Source organism: Coloeus monedula (assembly GCF_965178545.1).
Source record: "Coloeus monedula genome assembly, chromosome: 5".
Classification (NCBI taxonomy): domain Eukaryota; kingdom Metazoa; phylum Chordata; class Aves; order Passeriformes; family Corvidae; genus Coloeus; species Coloeus monedula.
Window position 1 is genome coordinate 65,860,629 of NC_138785.1, and position 17,501 is coordinate 65,878,129.

At 36.6% G+C, this 17,501-nt stretch overlaps 1 protein-coding gene across 2 annotated transcripts in view; it reads right to left on the reverse strand.

Moving 5' to 3' along the window:
- RGS12 (regulator of G protein signaling 12) overlaps window positions 1–17,501 on the reverse strand; it is a gene marked incomplete at its 3' end in the record, with an annotated part of 86,146 nt that overhangs the window by 17,373 nt on the left and 51,272 nt on the right. For both annotated transcript variants that reach the window (XM_082281380.1, XM_082281381.1), the window contains exons 6-14: window positions 15,402–15,494; window positions 14,146–14,289; window positions 9,203–9,382; window positions 7,804–7,957; window positions 6,473–6,549; window positions 4,530–4,730; window positions 3,663–3,736; window positions 1,326–1,452; window positions 286–382 (exon numbers count right to left, since the gene is read on the reverse strand). In XM_082281380.1, the coding sequence (XP_082137506.1) occupies window positions 286–382; window positions 1,326–1,452; window positions 3,663–3,736; window positions 4,530–4,730; window positions 6,473–6,549; window positions 7,804–7,957; window positions 9,203–9,382; window positions 14,146–14,289; window positions 15,402–15,494 (1,147 nt within the window). The remainder of the gene's footprint in view (window positions 1–285; window positions 383–1,325; window positions 1,453–3,662; window positions 3,737–4,529; window positions 4,731–6,472; window positions 6,550–7,803; window positions 7,958–9,202; window positions 9,383–14,145; window positions 14,290–15,401; window positions 15,495–17,501) is intronic.

The following is a 17,501-nucleotide window of genomic DNA, read 5'->3' on the forward strand; positions in this document are numbered from 1 at the left end:
TAAGTCTGTGCGTGGATCTATGGCTGAATGCAAGCAAAAAATTCAAATATTACTACTGCAAAATTTCTTACAGCAACAGTAGAAGTACTTGCTATCACAGATTAACTTAATCTTTGATCTTCAGAAACTGCACTCCTTTTTAGTTAAAAAGAATATATGCCACACGTGATGTATCTAAATTTAATCACATTTGCCTCACCTTCACATCAACAGGAAAAACTAACCAGAGTCAGGGTTTATAAATCTGACTTGGAACCACAAACAAAAGCTTTTATACTAACTTACCTCTAGCCTTTGATGGTTCTTTTGCATCTAGAACAACCCGTTGACCATCCAGATTAGATATAGGGACACCAAGATCAAGTGGTTCCTGCTCACCACTCTAAAGTCGGATCACAGTTTGTATGCAATAGAGAAAAAGCTGTTTTTAGAACAAATTTATGCAGCCTGACATTTTTGAAAGAAAACAAGCAAAGCGTTTTTTATGCTTCAGAGTAGCTTCAATACAGTCTTCTACCATTCTAAGAATGTTTACTCCATTGGTGTAAAAATACCTTGATTTCAGTGAGTGTAACCCATTTCTGTGAGGAGAATGGTATTTGGGGGAAAAAAGATACATGGAGAAAAAAAAAAAAATCATCCAATTTGTAAGTGTGCTCAAATACTCTAGGACCATTAGTGTGTATCTTCAGAAAATCATGTTTTTCAGAGGACATGGAAGATTATTTTATATTCTAAATTGATTGTATTTTGTTAATTTTGTAATTTTATTAAATGAAGTTACCTTTATACCAACATGTTTTTCAGTTATCTTAAAAACCTGGACTAGTTCAGCTAAGACAGCATACATACTAGAAATACCACAAAATTAACTTTACATTCCTAGGTATTCCAGCGTAATAGAAGAGAGAACAGGATAGCCAAGAGTTCAGTAGTAGAGAAGTTGGATCAGTCTGCTTTCACAAAAAGTTTCTGCAAGGGGATTTTGCGGCAAATTTCATAATTCCCAGGATAATGGAACAAAAGCTTTAATCCAACCAACTTTCCCTGGCTAATAATGGGAGTTGAGCTCTGGAAGAAGCTAAGTTCAGGCTTGCTTGTTTAGGATGTTGGATTTACTCTGAAGCAGAATATCAAACAGATGTAGACTAAACATATGAGGTGACTACTATTAAGCACAATGGTTATGACTATAATGCATTTTATCTCAACATGTAGCTATAGATATTTTAATGCCTAATTCTCAGGAGAGGAATCATTCCAGGGACTATGATCTTCTCCAGACAGAAAATACTGCTGCTTGAATTACATCAAAAGATACTTACTAGTCTTGCCACAAGTTCATTAAGATTTAAACCATATTTTGCAACCACAGGCCTTAAGACCTCTGTTACTGGCTTGGTGGGTTTCGCCTTCAGACCAACTGACCGATTGATTGGGACAAGGTCCAGCCTAAAACACAGTAATTGTAACATTAAGTGTGAAACATTCCAGTAAATAAAGTGTCCAAAAATATACAAAATCCAATCTACAGCAAAGTTATTCCAATTCATAGTTAGTAACTAGCTGGGACTGCAGTAGCACAAATCTGTCCTAAACTGAAGCGCCAAAGAATTTATTATTTTATTTTTATTTCTTTATTACTAGATCTAAATTATTATTATTTATGTTTAACACAAATGAAAATTCCACTGTTTCACTTGCCAGAGCTGAGTGAAGGCATGAGCCAGTCTATTTCAGACCAATGAAAAGCATTCCACAGCACTTTCATCTTTACAGGGAGATATACTTTGACCAGTCTGGTCCAGGAGTGCTTCCAAAGTGACTCCATGCCTGACTATAGACTTGGATGCAAGAAAAATATTTCTTCTCAATTCCGCAGGAGAGACTCACAACCTCTTATTCAATTACCTGAGATGGATTTGGACATGCATTTTAATTTTTACACACAGGAACAAACACAGTAGAATTGCAGATGATGCTACTTTTTTAGGGTTGGTGATGCAACATCATGGAAACTTGGTGTAAGAGAATCTTATATAGCAAAGCTGTAAAAGCAATTAACTTAGAATTTACAGGCTAATGACAGCTCTCTTCAGAGTCTATTTTGCAATTTTGCATAAATTTATTGAAACAGCAAAGAATAATGAAATAAAAAACTGAAAAAAAAACCCAAAAAAACCTAAGCCCAAACAAATAATTCATTTGCATCTATTTCTCTGCACAGAGCTGTGGCCAGCTTTGGTTTGGTGCCTTTTTTTTTTTTTTTTAATACTCTTTATCTGTGCCCTGAATCCTCCACAAGCCTCATTTGACTGCAATGGTACTATAGTATGAAAATAAGGACAGGCTTATTACTAACAAAAAAATCAGAAGAAATGTACATCAGATATTAAAATTATCAGTAATTTTGTCAGTCCCAATTAAATATAAAACTCATGTTTTCTATCAAAAAAATTACTTATGTACAAGATGTTTAGTCATGTTGACTTTTCCCTTCCACAAGAAGCCAGAATAACTGAAACTTTGTCTTTCATATTTTCTTTGAATTCAACAGTTACTAAATTGAAATGATCCATTTAAGTCATTAGCTGGTAATTGATACAGAAGTGGCAAACATTGAGGTAACTAAGTATAGCCACATAGTATTTCTCCTTTGTCTGAAAGTGTTCCAAATATTTGACTATATTTGCTTACATAGCATCTACCCAGAGAAGGGAATAATGTAGAATATTTCTACATTTTAATTAACACACAAATAACATATGGTGCTGCCTACTTAAAGTTCCTTTTTAACTTGGAAACTCAGCAAGCTCACACCTAATAAAAGACTGCTCAATCTCAATTTCAAAACTGAATATGTTATGCAGTATTTATTAACCTGAAGTACCTTTAAATAGAAACTAGCCCTGCTTCCTAAGGAAAAGTAATATAGAGCCAAAATGAGGAATGCCTGACAAAATAAACTTTATTCACTTCAAAAGTGCAGGTCAGTAATGTAATATATTTTACTTCATTACTTTTTCCTGAAATAATTATTTCAGAAGTTTTCATAGCATTAGTTTGGATTCATTTTGGAAAAAAATACAAACATTATTTTGAAAAAAAGTATGCTATCAAATATATTACATAAAACTAAATATATCGTGTACTGCATTATATTATACCCATACTAATACTTTAACATTGACTTGTTTAAGACTCAGGGTTCATCAGATGAACTTTATTTATACAATTAGTCTTACTGTAATTTTCCAGGTAGGCATATAATTACAGATATAACTGAATGGGAACATGTCATCAATAAATATATCCACTTAACTTTAAGACTAGGAGACTCAGTTCAATTTCCATCCCATTCTTGTGCTACTCCAACCTACTCTTCCTGATGTGGAAGGTCCCTCTGGACCCACAGATCTGTCCAGTGCTTTCACAGCTGCCTCAGCTTGAGCTGTTTGACATCATAGCAATATTTAAATATCCCTAAACCAGAACACTGGCATCAAGATCCCACTTGTATCCTAAGAGCAATCCAGAAATCCCCTTCCTGCAGCTCCACAGCCTCCACAGGTAACTGGCAACATCCTTTACTGCATTTATGAAAAGTAAAATAGAAAATGGAGTGGAAAATGCCAGAGGAAGATGCTATTTTTGACTCTTACCGAAATAAAGTGCGTTTTTCTAAGCGCAGGTCCCGAGACTCCAGGATACTACTGTCTTGGTGCAATACCAGAGGCTACAGAGCACATCAGGGAGAAGAGAAGAGAGAAAATTAATTTTAAAGTACGTAAAAAAGAGCAACTGTGATGTTAATTCTTTTTAAACTAACTCAGAATATTATTACTATAGGCTGCATGCATTCTAGTGAGCATTCATTTACAACATGGAACATGACTGAAGGACATTTTCTTTTGGCTAGGTGTGAAACAATGACCACAACTCAATTTCCACTGGAGTCAGCAGGTATTCAGGAGCTCGGTTTTTTAAAACAAACCTAGATTCTTCAACTTACATAAATTATACAAAATGGTGCATTAGAAAACATGGCCAGGTCTTTAAAAGCTTTAAAAGAAAAAGCCCGTACCTATGATCATTCATTGACTTTTGTCATCGTAATCATCTAGATGGATCAAAAGCATGAATTTAAGAGAATAATTAATGCCCACAGCTTGTCTTTGAATTGGAGATATTTCTGTTGGACTAAGAGCCCTCACATACACACTGCACCATCCACAAAGATTGTTGTCTTGGAAATTTTCTTCAATATTAAAACCTGTACCTCGTTTCTAGCATTAATGCATCCCATTCATCTTTGAACAACTGAATATCACTATGGTTTCGGGCTTTAATGCAGTAGCACCTACTACATTTGTTTTCTTTGTGGATAATTCCCCTTATATTAACCAGCATTGCCAATGTAAAGCTATAGGTAGAACCAGGAAATACAGGTCAGAATTGAGAGAACAGAATTCCTTATTCGTAAAATGGGGATGAAAATGCTTCCAAAAAAGCCCAGGAATATACAGTACCTTATCACCTCCAACTAGAAACAGGTCCACTGCAGCTATGTTAATGCCATGTTTCTCACAGACCCCAGAGAGCACCTCTTTGATGGAGAACCCGGATTTCACAGCCATTTTGCTCGATGAGCCATCCGGAAGGTTTACACAGCAGTACTTGGGGGATTTGTCTTTATCTGGTACAAATGCAGGCAATCTTGAGGTTTCAGACTTAAAAGGAAAGAATAAGGTCAGTGCCCAATGGGAAAAATTAGGACTGGGTATAAACTTTTAGAGCCTGCACAAATCAAACCAAGTCAAGAACCATACTTTCCACCATGCTTTAGAAATCCTTCCAAATACCACAAATATCAGATAAATTTAAATCCTGGGAAAAAAACATTTAGATAAAGATCACAATACTACACAAATATAAATTTATTTCAAGAACAGATGAAATTTTGTACAGTGAGTGTGTAAAACAGTTACGAAATTTACTAAAGAACTCCTAATTAAAAAGTATGAAAGTATAAAAGTAAGTAAAATCTTATTAAACATCCAAATAGTTAAATGCCTGTGTTCAATAATGTCCTGCTGATGTAAAAATTACCATCAGCACACTATGAATCAACATTTAAGTGAGGAGCAATGCCTTTAAATATCAGGTTTCTCAATCGTTCCTCTCAAAATTTCCTCTTTTAACATAATCTGAATTCTATGCACAAATACACCACTGAGAAATTAACATTTTAAAATTATTTGCTTTGTGACCATTAATTGTTTTTATTAAAGGGAACTAGAACTACGATGTTATGGGCTAGTCACTAACCTTTATTCTAGAGTAACAGTAGAATAGAAACACTACTACTAAATATAAAAAGTATCTTTGAAAACTTAAAAGTCTCACTTATAACTTAAAAGGACACTAAAAATACTGGTTTTGTCAGCCTTCTAGGGTACTCATCATGCTTTTTAACTTGGTGCTTCTCATTCAAATCACAGTAACTTTCTGACTTAAATCAAGTGGGAGTGGGAGAGAAATGAGGGGTTGTTGCTTTAGGAAGGCTTTGCATTTTCTATTTCTTAAGCCAAGACTTTTCTGCAACAGAAATAAACATGATTTCACCATGCTTGTTTCCCTGATCAATATTTTCAGCATAGGCAAAATTACACAGTTATCAGTTAGTAATTAATTACACAGAATCTAGTCAATTAGAGGGATATCAAAAGCACAAAAAACTTTAAAATTTCCTTTTTTAGATTCTTCCTCCATATCAACATAGCTAAAATAAACTATTACATCTATGTTTTATAAATACTGTTTTAATTTTGCATCTCACTAGTTTTACACTGTGAAGGTAGAACTCGTTGGTTAGAAATCACAGTGTCTTATTAGTTTGTTTTATTAGTATTGTTTTATTAGTCTGACAAAGCGTTTGCAACAAAATTCCCTGCTTCTCAGATTTTTAGGACCAAGTTAAGTCATAATGACAAGAACACACAACTTTAAAGGAAAAACAGAGAAGAAGCACGACAGACACTGGCACGACAAAAATCAACCTAATTCAACTTGCATCCCCCTTAATGCATAGGCCAAGAAGAGGGAAAGCTTCAACTTGTGGTTGTTCAAAACAGATTCTCCCTCTGGTAGGTGGAACACACTGTTTTTAAAGAGCTACAGTCTTTAAAAGGAAAACTTTATTCTGGTAGTTCACTGGTGCCTGAAGTTAAGACAGACAAGATGCAAAGAATATCTTTCTGTTACAAGGATAAAATAAGAACTAATATATGAATGCAACCTCTATTACATTTCTAACACTCTAAGATTGCTTAGTATTACATCTTGTGCTCCAGCTATATCACTTAAAGACCCCTTCCCAAGGCGTTACATCAAACATCACACATCTTAGAAAATCAGTAATTCACTTTTTCATCTGTTCCCCACTTGCTCACTAGTAAGAAGCAGCCATTACCAAGTCAAGACTAGCAGTGGATGACATGGAGCCTTGTGATTCCCGTCTGTATGACAATCCATTGGACTGAAAAGAATCTGTTTGTGGAAAGAATCAGCAATCAGTAAGGAGGCTTATTTTATTATTTATTATAATACAGAAAACTATTTCAAATATTAGCTTCTCCAGTCATAAATTTTTCTTTTTCATTAAAAGGAAAAAAAACACCTTTGTACTGTGCATGGAAGCATGGAAATCAAAGCAACTCTTGGTCAAGTATTTCTTGGTTATGCAGCCCTTGAATAAACCCACTTGTTTTTATATTAAAAAAAGAAAAATATAATCCCTTTTATTAAAAAAAAAACTTAGTTTAGTTAATTAGATCTAACAAGATTTCAATATTTCACCTTAAAAATTATTCTACCTCTTCGGATATTTTGAAGGGAAATACATCTTTTTAAAAGCGCAAGTATGGTGTTAGAAAACTAAAATCTGAGACAACTACTAGTCACTTTCAGAAGTTTGAGCCTATATTCTCAGTAAATGCCTCTGATGTCTTTTCACGTATGAATATACTAAGAGCACTCAAAGTATCCCAATGAGCAAAGATATCTTGTAGGTCTGGGCATTTACCAGAAACAAAAACTACAGTAACAAATATGGACCAAAGTTGCTGCTTCACTGGAATTTCTTCATTATTTTTAACTCAATAGAATAATTTACTGCAGAACTTTCATCTCCTCTAGAGGCCACGTACAGGTGCTTTCACAAGGGAACTCTTCCCTAAATTCTCAAACACAATTAAGTAACAAAACAGCAGGTTACAAGGGCTTTCACACCTCTGACTCTCCTTTTTTCATTTTAGTCAGGGAAGGTGAAAACAGATGGTGACTCTGTTCAAAAGTGAACATACCTGTGTGTTACTGATAAAAGAAAGAAAGTAGGATAACACAGATGGAGGAATTTTTAAATTGCTGTAACTACAGCACTATTTGCTGTACTGTTCCTGGACTTCTCTGCAAAGATTTGAAATTATCTTTCTACAAAAATAGTAGCTCTCATATTGAAAAAGCAATTACCAGCACACAGAAAGGCAGAATGTGCCAAAAAGTAGGAAAAAAGTCTTTTGGAAGTTGGCAAAAACAGATTTAAATATTGTCATAATTTCATCTGTTTACTTGTACGTCTTCCACAAAACTGCAGCAATACTAGCCATGCTGTGGCCTTCTGCCTTGACAGTTCTTTTCCTCTGCCGCTCCCAAGAATTCACTCAGATAGCAACTAATCATGGTAAGACTAGTCACATCTACTGCTGAAACAACCTTGAAACAAAGTGGAATGTGAACACTCACCGTTTGGATATTCACCATTTTCTCTTCTCTTCTGTGATTTTCCCAAACTCTTACTTCTTGACCATGAGAAGAATGTTCCCCTTTTTTTCTTCTCCGTGTCCTCCTCTCCTGACTCTTCATTTAAAGATCTTCCTGACTTTGATTTACCACTTAGCTATCACCAAAACACAATTAAATCACTGGTTGGATCACAGTTGTGAGTATATTGTCTAAAATAAACCTTCCCACACTTCTTCCTAAAACAAGAGTGTGATGGCCAGGTTAGCTGCCTTCTTTATCCCACACGCAAGTGTCTGTGCCAACCAGCATTCCTCTCAGTAGCAATCAAAAAAACCCAAAACACCTCACCAGTGGCAACAAAAAGAAATACATAGATGGAAATGTGCTACTTGGTAGGGAGTACAAAACAGTAGCTGGAAACGAGCCATGGAGAGCTCCAGCAAATATGAAAGAACTGTCCCCAGCTCACCAGTAATGCCTAAGTTAATGTGGAAAGGCCATTTGCCTTGCTTTTAAAACACTGAATTTCACTTTGGTATTTTTCCTAGGTTAGGCTTGAACATGAACAGCTTTTAAAGACAATGACAAAGTACTGTTTAGCATTTACAAGTATAATCAAGTATTTATTAGAGTTGAAGAATACATATGTCAGGAATGTTTGATATTAAACTAAACTTGCTTTTAACAAGGTAGTATTCTTGTTAGATTATTAGACTATTCCTTAAAATGCCACTTTTTAAAGGTTCCTAGTCATAAAAATACATAGTGACAGATGGGGTAATCTGTAGTGACTGACATGAAAAACGAAAAGTTATAATTTACCCATACAGTTATATAATGCTATGGTGGTATTATCTACAAGAAGAAAAAAATAAACCCTAAATAATGTCAGGAGATCAGTCAGTAAAACTACTGGTCTAATTTTTAAGCAACTGTACTTATTTAACACAGAATTACCTTCGTTTAGTAGAAGCTAAGAAATTAAAAAAGCCCTCTGAAAAAATGAGTTCGTTTAGGTTAAGTCTTCTCCAAAACTTCTGATAAAATGTCTGCTCTCAGCAAAGGTTAAATTATCACATCTTAACTCCCATGTTCAACCTAAATAAGCTTCTGAACTGGCACATTAAAATAACTCTTACTTTTTATTTGTACACATTTATTTAAATAATAATGAAGATTTAAAATTATATTCAGAAAGTCAGTATCTAGGAAACTGATTCAAAGGCAAGGATAAAAAAAAAGTCTTTTCCCGACTACATAAAAATATTGCAATTGTACTTGCCAGCATCTATAACCACACATTTTAATTTTATTTTATATATTATCTTTGATTTTCTAAAGAACTTGAAAAGCATTATTTAAAAACATGGTTTTCAGATAACAGGAATGCAAAGGTCACCTTTTTTGGTGTTGACATGTTGGACTTCTCTGAACTGACGCTGTGTTTGGAAGTGGGGCTGCTGGGAACACGCTGAGGATCAGGAAGAGGACGTCCTTCCACTTCAGCTAAGATGCATTCTTGGTAAAGGGGGGATTTGAGGAAGCGAGTATAGCTATCAAACTTCATCAAGTTAAATATCTGAAATTAAAACACAGTGGATAACGGTTACATGCGCTTCAGTAACACATCAAGAACATTAAGCTACTTTGCAACAGCCAACACCCACAAATTTTAGGGCATTCGGTTGTAAACAGCATAGGTACGATTTTGTTTAGACCTGGTTAATAAATACGCTGCACCAATTTAAAGTGAAACATACTTTGACCTATTCCCTTATTACAGGTTCAGACAAAATGTTAGGATCTGTGCAAAGTGCAAGCTAAGATGCTGTAGAGTCTCGACAACACCATCCTCTTTTACAGCATTGATGCCATTCTATGTGGAACATTAAAAACATTTTCAGAGGTTATTACACTAACACTGTATGTGACAGGATCAAGTTACACAAGTGTGTTTTAAGGTAGCTGTGAACAAGAAAAGTTTATATTCTAAAACACACAAATATGATATAATCACAATATGCAATAGTACACAATGATACAAGACACACAAAGTTAATTGCTGATGTGAGGAGAAGCTGAGAGTCCTTTACAGTATATATAATCTTTACAGAATCATAGAATCATTTAGGCTGGCAAAGACCTCTAAGATCATCAAATCCAACCATTAACCCAGAACTGCCAAGTCCACCACTAAGCCATGGTCACGTGCTCAGTCATAAGGAAAAAAAACCATCGGTATCTTTGGACAATTCAATAATCAAGATGCTGTACATCTTGAAAGAGAACAGTTTACATTAAATGACCAACATTTATCTTTATCCACAGAGGAAGAAAGCAGCTCTTTACGAGGCCTGGAGCAAATATCTGAGGCTGATTTAGCCAAAGCTAAATTTATGAAAGTGAAGAAGAGTTTTTTCTTGAATGCTAAATAATGTTTGAATTTTTTGTTCCATTTTTGCAACCCTGCTGTTTTAAGTAAATCCATACTTTTACTTCTATATCTCCTGCCATGATTCTCTTGATCTGAAAAAACAGTTTGAATGGCTGCTTCTCTGGACATGACAAATTCCCCACAAGCAAAGGAAGGTATGCACCACCCAACCAGTTATGGTATTTGTTGCTGCCTGCTCCGAGGTCACCCTTCCCCCCTCCCCAAGACAAGCCAGGACTTGCCTTTGCCATATGCTCTGAACTCCTTTGTTCCAAGCGCAGGCAAAACCAAACGTAACTCAAACTCTTCAGCAGTGTCTGATTGGCTGCTCACCCCGGGTACGGCCCCAGTCCTCCCCTTTCCCCTTCTCCGAATAAAAGAAGGGCCTGAGAGGGGACCTGCCCTCTTGGACTTTGCAATCCTTCTGCAAACATCTGCGTCTCTGTCTCTGTTCGAAAGCTTCTAATTGCAGGAATTAGGAAAACCAAAAGCTCTATTTCTCCCTCTTTGCTTCTGCTGGTGGTATCAGCTTTGCAGCTACCATTTGCCACTTTCAGAGCTACTGAAATGCTGGATTGCCCGTGCTACCTCTCTAGGCTGCCAAGGCTTTCTGAGGCACTGAACTACGAGCCTAGCCGGTAAAAGCTGTGAGTATTCCCTCAGGTATTCCCAGAAGTATAAAGGAAAGTCCATCACTGAGACAGAGTGGTCCATTTGCAGATCAAAATCATGTTTAAGGTTGTGCAGAGATGCCCTTCTCAACTGGCTTTAGCCCAAAACTTACCTTGTAAACAGCAAGATAAAGCAGAGAGAACTTGGTCTTGCAGAGTCACAGAAACCTAAATCAAACTGAATGCCAACTTCCATGTTCTTGCCTTTCTCCTCTGTACACTTCCATTCCTGCTTAGGTACTGCCTGTCATCTTTGTTGGGCCTTCTAATGCACTGTTTTCCATGTGGTAAGCGATGGAAAAATACTTTCGTACATGTTAGCTTTGACAGCTTAACATGATTAAATGGCTCAGTGCAAAGTCCAATGTGCCCTCAAGGCCATGACAAAGAGACAATCTAGTACCAAAGATTTCTCACTTGAAACCTTGCTCACAAAGGGGAACATCTCTCTCACACCATCCTTCTCTGACCACAGGTACACTGGCAAAATTGAAAAAGACAACAAATTTCAGAGCACGTGTAATCCTTAGGCCAAGTCTCAACAGACTATTGAGTGTACACAACACACACAGCTTTGAAACAATTCTTGAGTTCTGTTGAGCTCAAAGAATACTGTGGTGTATTGCCAAAACAGTGTAAAATACAGAGGAGCAATTAAAAGAAATCAAAATGCCTCAGTCTCAAGGACTCACAGAAGCACCACTGATACAAGATTACTGGGAGAAAATGCTAAGTATGGCCTGCAGGCTCCAACACAGATGCAAAACCCAAGCTAACTGAAAAATACAAAATATTTCACCTGTCCTTGAGCTTTTTAAGAAAATGAAACTTAAAAGGTTACACTCTTCAACAAATCACAGTACTTTCAACTGAAGGCATTTTGTGCCCCAAAATACAAGACATGATTCTATGGCACAGCTTACACTAATACATTAAACTTAACACAGCATCAGGATGAAAACAAAGCTTTACACAGTTGCCCATCACAGAGTCTAGCGCCATTAAGAAGATAAAATAGTTATTCCATGCTAGGCAGGAAGAATAAAGGAAAAAATTGCAGGGAAGTAAGAGACACAAGAAAAGTTATAGCAGAGATGCAGTCTGCAAATTAAATATATTTAAAACAGCAAAAGAATTACAACCTTTTAACTTTGCTGGACAAAGTGATGAGAGCGTAATTAATTTACCTTGAGCTGATTATCATCTGTCCTACTATGTTTCTAGCTCACAGTACATCCATGATTTCCTATATTTAGCATTATTATCATATTTACATGTCTTAATGACTTCTGCTTATTTGGAAAAGGCTAGTAGATGATAGTTCTTGTTCTTACAAATGAGAAAAGTATCTTTTAAAAGCATAATTTGAAATTTACAGATAAACAAGAGTAGAAAAATTTACATCCATTATCAACTCTACATTAAGTACTTGATATTTTATTCTTATTTTAGTAGGTTCAAGTGACCTACACTGTCCTCCATCCACAAACAATCATAATGCTTCTTTGTATTCAATTTATAAAAAAGAACATCCCAACTAGCTATTTTGGCTGCATCCACACTGCCATTAAAACCTCTAACAACAAGATGAAGGACAAATTTCCCAGGATATGGACAGAAAGCAACTTCCAGGATTATTCCCAGCAGGCAGTGCTTGAGAGAGAACGGTCTGAAAGTGTTTCCAAGGCACTTTCCCACACACTTCTGCAACTCCTGTGCAGACTTACAGCAACACTCCCTATTCCCCAGCATCACAGTCATCCAACAACCACCACAGAGCAGCACCCTTGCACTCTGTGGTCAGTGTTCAAATCCAAAAAATCTTGTGAAAGACCACAAATGCAGAGCTTTTGCTTTATTAAGGTTGTGGCACTGCCATGAGTTGAACTTTGAGAGTCTGTGGGTGTATGCAGTAACTACACAACCCACAGCTCTATGTTCTCAGGGTGGTGCCATCCACCAAGACCACAAACCGACCTCCTGCAGAACCACTCACTGAATCCAAGAAATTAAGGGCCATCAAGCAGCTGATTCCCCAGCGCTGACCTCGGCCAGGCAACACACCACCAGCACCTCAGACAAGCTCCCAGGCCACATCCTTCAGCAGAAGTAATTCTCATCCAGCTTCATCTCATTTTCCAGTGGAAGGAACGGGTCTGACTGAGGCACTGACAATTTGAGATAAGCAGATCAGGCACAGACAGGCCTTGTGGCTGGGACTGGACCCAGAGCAGGACTTCTCACGAGCATTATGAGCCCTCCAACTAAGGATACAGCATTTCCAAAGGGAGAAAACCCGCATCAGCCCTGTCACCTGACTCATCGGGACTCCTTGTACTCCACCAAACAAATGGGAGAGGATGCGGAGGAATTCAGGCATAGTCTCCACAACACCAGGATGACAAATGCATGAAAAAATGTCTGGGAAGCTGGTGACTGGTAATTCCCACAGAAGGCTCATCTTAGGAGGTGCATAAGGAATAGCTATAATGCTGGAAGCTGCCAGACCAGCAGTCAGACCTACCTTTCTATCTCCGCTTTGCAGGAGGATGATACTATACCCAGCTGCTCATATTGACCAAAAGCATGCAGTCTGAGATTATGTCCTAAGATTGTGACCTGGTTCATTAAACCTATGGCCTTGATTTCAAAATTATGATCTCAAAATTACTGCTACTAATAAACTGTTAGGGTGGAAGAGTTACCAAAGAGATGACTTCAGAGAAAAAAATTAGGAACTTAAATTCTACAGGAAATGTAAAGTGTATGCTGTTGTTGCATAACTGTTCTGAATATCAGTAATTATTTAAAATACATCCACTTCAGAGGTCTTCAGACTCCACAGTTTTAAAATCTCTTTGCCTGACAGTAATATTAAAGCATAAAGGAAGAACTCCTTTAATACAACTGACATTTTAAAAACCAAAAGTAGACACTATTTGTGCACTCAACTTCCACTAAAGAAAACCAGCCAGATGCCAACACTCTATGCAATGGTGCTGCAATACATAGACTTATTTACTCGCACTAAACCCTCATTTCAGTTCTTCTGAAGTACTTCTCAGATTATTTTTTAGTTATATGACAATTTTCTACACACAACAGAAAAACAGTCAAGAAGCCTTTTTTCTATTCTTCTAACAGAATCTAAGGTATACAGTATGTGAAACTATTTATATAGATTATAAAGGAAACGATAACAGACGTACACAGAGCATTCATGTTTACTACAATTACCTGAAGCTGTTGTTCCTTGAACATATCTGGATGGGGAGAATTGAGAATATCATCTGCCAACTGTGCCTGGCTGTCAATATTAACTGGGGTTGTAGCTTTGCTACACAAGAACTTACTGAAGATCTCCCGAGCTCTGTAAGAAAGCTACAGAAAAGAAATGTTAAATGTATGTTGATTTTAAAACTGTATTTTTAGCTAAGCATTTCTTACACTGATATATTTCATCCAAAAATAGATAGCCACTATTCTTTAATATATGTATTCTTCATAAGTCAGCTTTTGTTAGTTTTAGGCACATAAATAGGGTTTTTCCTTTAAAATTAGAAATATTCATCAGCTATTTCTTAAGCAGTAAATGTTGTCCTCCAAATAAAAATTAAAATAATCAAGCAGTGAAGCACAGCAAGTATTTTTTAAAAAGGAAAGTAGATTTTTTTAGATTTTAGACCTTTTATATAAGTTACTATTTACATAAATCCTCTAAGATTCAATTTCTAGAAGTGAGAAAAAAGTAAATATATATATGAATGTTTACAGTCACAATCACTCATTTTTAACTTGTTTACTCTGAAACACCCACATCACAAAAATAATGAAAAACCCACCAAGCTGAGCCCACAGCCCTTAAGGGTGGTGTTCAGAAAATACATTGTTTGAAGACAGAAGAAAGTAGGAGAAAAAAACCTCATTAGTAGACAAAAGAGTTAAGAGAGACTTGGAAGATTAAACTGTTTCGACCACATAAACCTGACTAGATTTGGCTGTGGTGTAGACAGAAGTGTTGCCAACCTGTACAAAGCTCAATATTCACCCAAACTGCCTGACCAATTCCCTCAAAAGAATGAGTTGGAGATTCTCGTAATTTGTGAACAAACATGAGAGCACTACACTTAGAGCAGCAGATAATCTAAGTTACTTAGAAACACAATCTTGGTTGGTGGAGGCAGTCTACCTAAAAGAGTGTAAGAGGCCTCTCCTTGACGTGTTCAATTAACTTGCTCTGCACTTCCATGCACTGGGCTACCACTGCTGGCCATTTCCAACATCCAGGATACCTTACCTCATTCTTACAGAGCTTCCTCTGCACTCTGCTGCAGTTCAAATATACCCAGCATCTTAAATTTAGGTCATCCAACCCTATTTTAGTGACGTCACAGTATGAAGACCAAGCACAGCTCCATTAATTTCTATAATCTTGAAGGAGTAATAATTTTTGAAGAAGCAACGCAATGTACTGAAATACAACATTGACTTACCTCTTTTTTATCATGTGCAGGTACATGGTTAAAATATTCACAGGCCTGCCAAAATAAAATATTTTCTTCACTAAATTCTTTCCGTAGAAATTCCTAGGGGGGAAAAAAAGCAAATAAATAAATGTCTCAAAGAAAAGTTACTTGCCAGCTTAAACAACATATTTATAATGCTCAGAAAGTTTGCAAAAAGGTAACTTTTCAATCGGTCTCACAGTCCAGTTTTCTTCTACAGTAAAAATCAATGTATGTCCAATACATATGTAGTGCTTCCCCTCTTTCTCGTGTTTTTTAAATGTGTATAACTGAGAAGAATCCATCAAGTTACAATCAAATCATTTGCAAGTACAAAGTTTGAAATGTCATGCTAAGTAGTGCATAAACTAGTGAATAAACTTTTAATAAAAATTTAAATAATTTATAAACTACATTTAAAAATGACACTGTAAACTGTCTTTAATTGCAGTTCCACTGATGTAACAGAGCAGATGTTTATCAAGCAATGCCCATAATCAGTTCTGGATTCATTACGGTATCTCTCTGCATCACATAGCAACTACAAAAGAAAAATCTTTTATCAGTGTATGCTGATGTGGTTGCATGGTATCTCTTTGGAAAATACTCACTAAGAGGAAAAAAATATATCTCCCAGTACAATACACAATAATCAGGACATTTATATTACAGGATTCTAAAGTCCAAACGAAGACTGGTACCAATTCAGTTGGAAAACTCTACAAGCACAAACTGTCCCATATTCAAATCTGTATAATTCAATATTCTCTCTGCAACTTAAAAGCATTTTAACCATCAGGGGAAAAATAAAGATATAAAAAAATAATTTGATCCACCACAACCTTCATTCAGTTGTCACATGGTGTATCACTGAAGCTTCCTTACCATACAAGACAGCCTCAGAAAGCTGTGTAAGAAGAACCTCCACAGAAATAAACTTTAGTTTATTTGTGCTTTTCAGATTTACATAGAGTTTAGGGAGTCCAGCTGTAAGAAAGCAATTGAGATAAACCAGCATACAGGGAATCTAAATGCCCAAGCAAGCTCTGAATTTAAAGCTCCTCAGAGGCATCAGCTGAGATACCAAACGCATAAAAGACAATCCAGAGAGTAGTCAGGGGACATTTCTGCATTTTACATGTAATTACATATTAAAAGAGAATCAAATTAGTGAACAGGAACTGGAACAAAACTGCCTACTTCTCCCCTGGCACATTCCCTGTGAATCTAGAGTCCATCTCCCACTTGCTTCCTTGTGGCCACAGGATTTGGGCACAGCTGGCTGTCCAACAATACAGCTTCACCAGGAAGGCCAAGTGGTGCCCCGGCTGGAACATCAGGCTGCTCAGCAGTCACCCATGGCTGGGAAGCTGGAGAGGTTGGTCTGAATGCCTTCAGTGGGGGAACCTGCAAACAGCACTCTCACCTCCTGGCTGACTGCTCTAAGCAGCAGCTCTTATGCAAAGTGTGAGTATTTGCAAAACATGCAAAATCTCTCCTTCTTACAGAGTAATTCCTGCTCTGTGACAAAGCTGTCCTCAGGAAAGGCAGAGGCTGGATCACAAATGCACCAAGACACTTACTATGAAACCATGATTTAAATGCTGGTGCCTCAATGTTCTTGGATACTGGCAGCAATCTGTAACTGCACCGTGTTATGACAACCAGGTTGCAAATAAATCTACGCAGTGGTTCTGGAAATCTCCTGGGCCTCAAGAAAATGGTGGTCCACACAATAAACTTTAACATTCCCTAATTGTTTTTTTAAAGTGGGTATTTCTTTAACACATGCACTTTTGCAGTGTTTATAAAAAGAAGTTCTAATTAGAATAAAATGGGGGGAAAAGTAAAACTTTCAGAATATCTGAGGTTGGCTTTTGCTGAAATGAAAGTACCTTTCACCTTTTAATCTGAAAATTTATTAAAATGATATGAACTAGTTTTTTCATTTTTAATGTAAGTTTTGAACTAACATGACAGTGAAAATTAATGCAGCAATTTTCTAAGTGTACTGAACATTTACAAGTAATTAGAAAAGTCAACTTAGTTTTCAGTAGCAGGCACACAAATTATGTCATTTTTCAGATG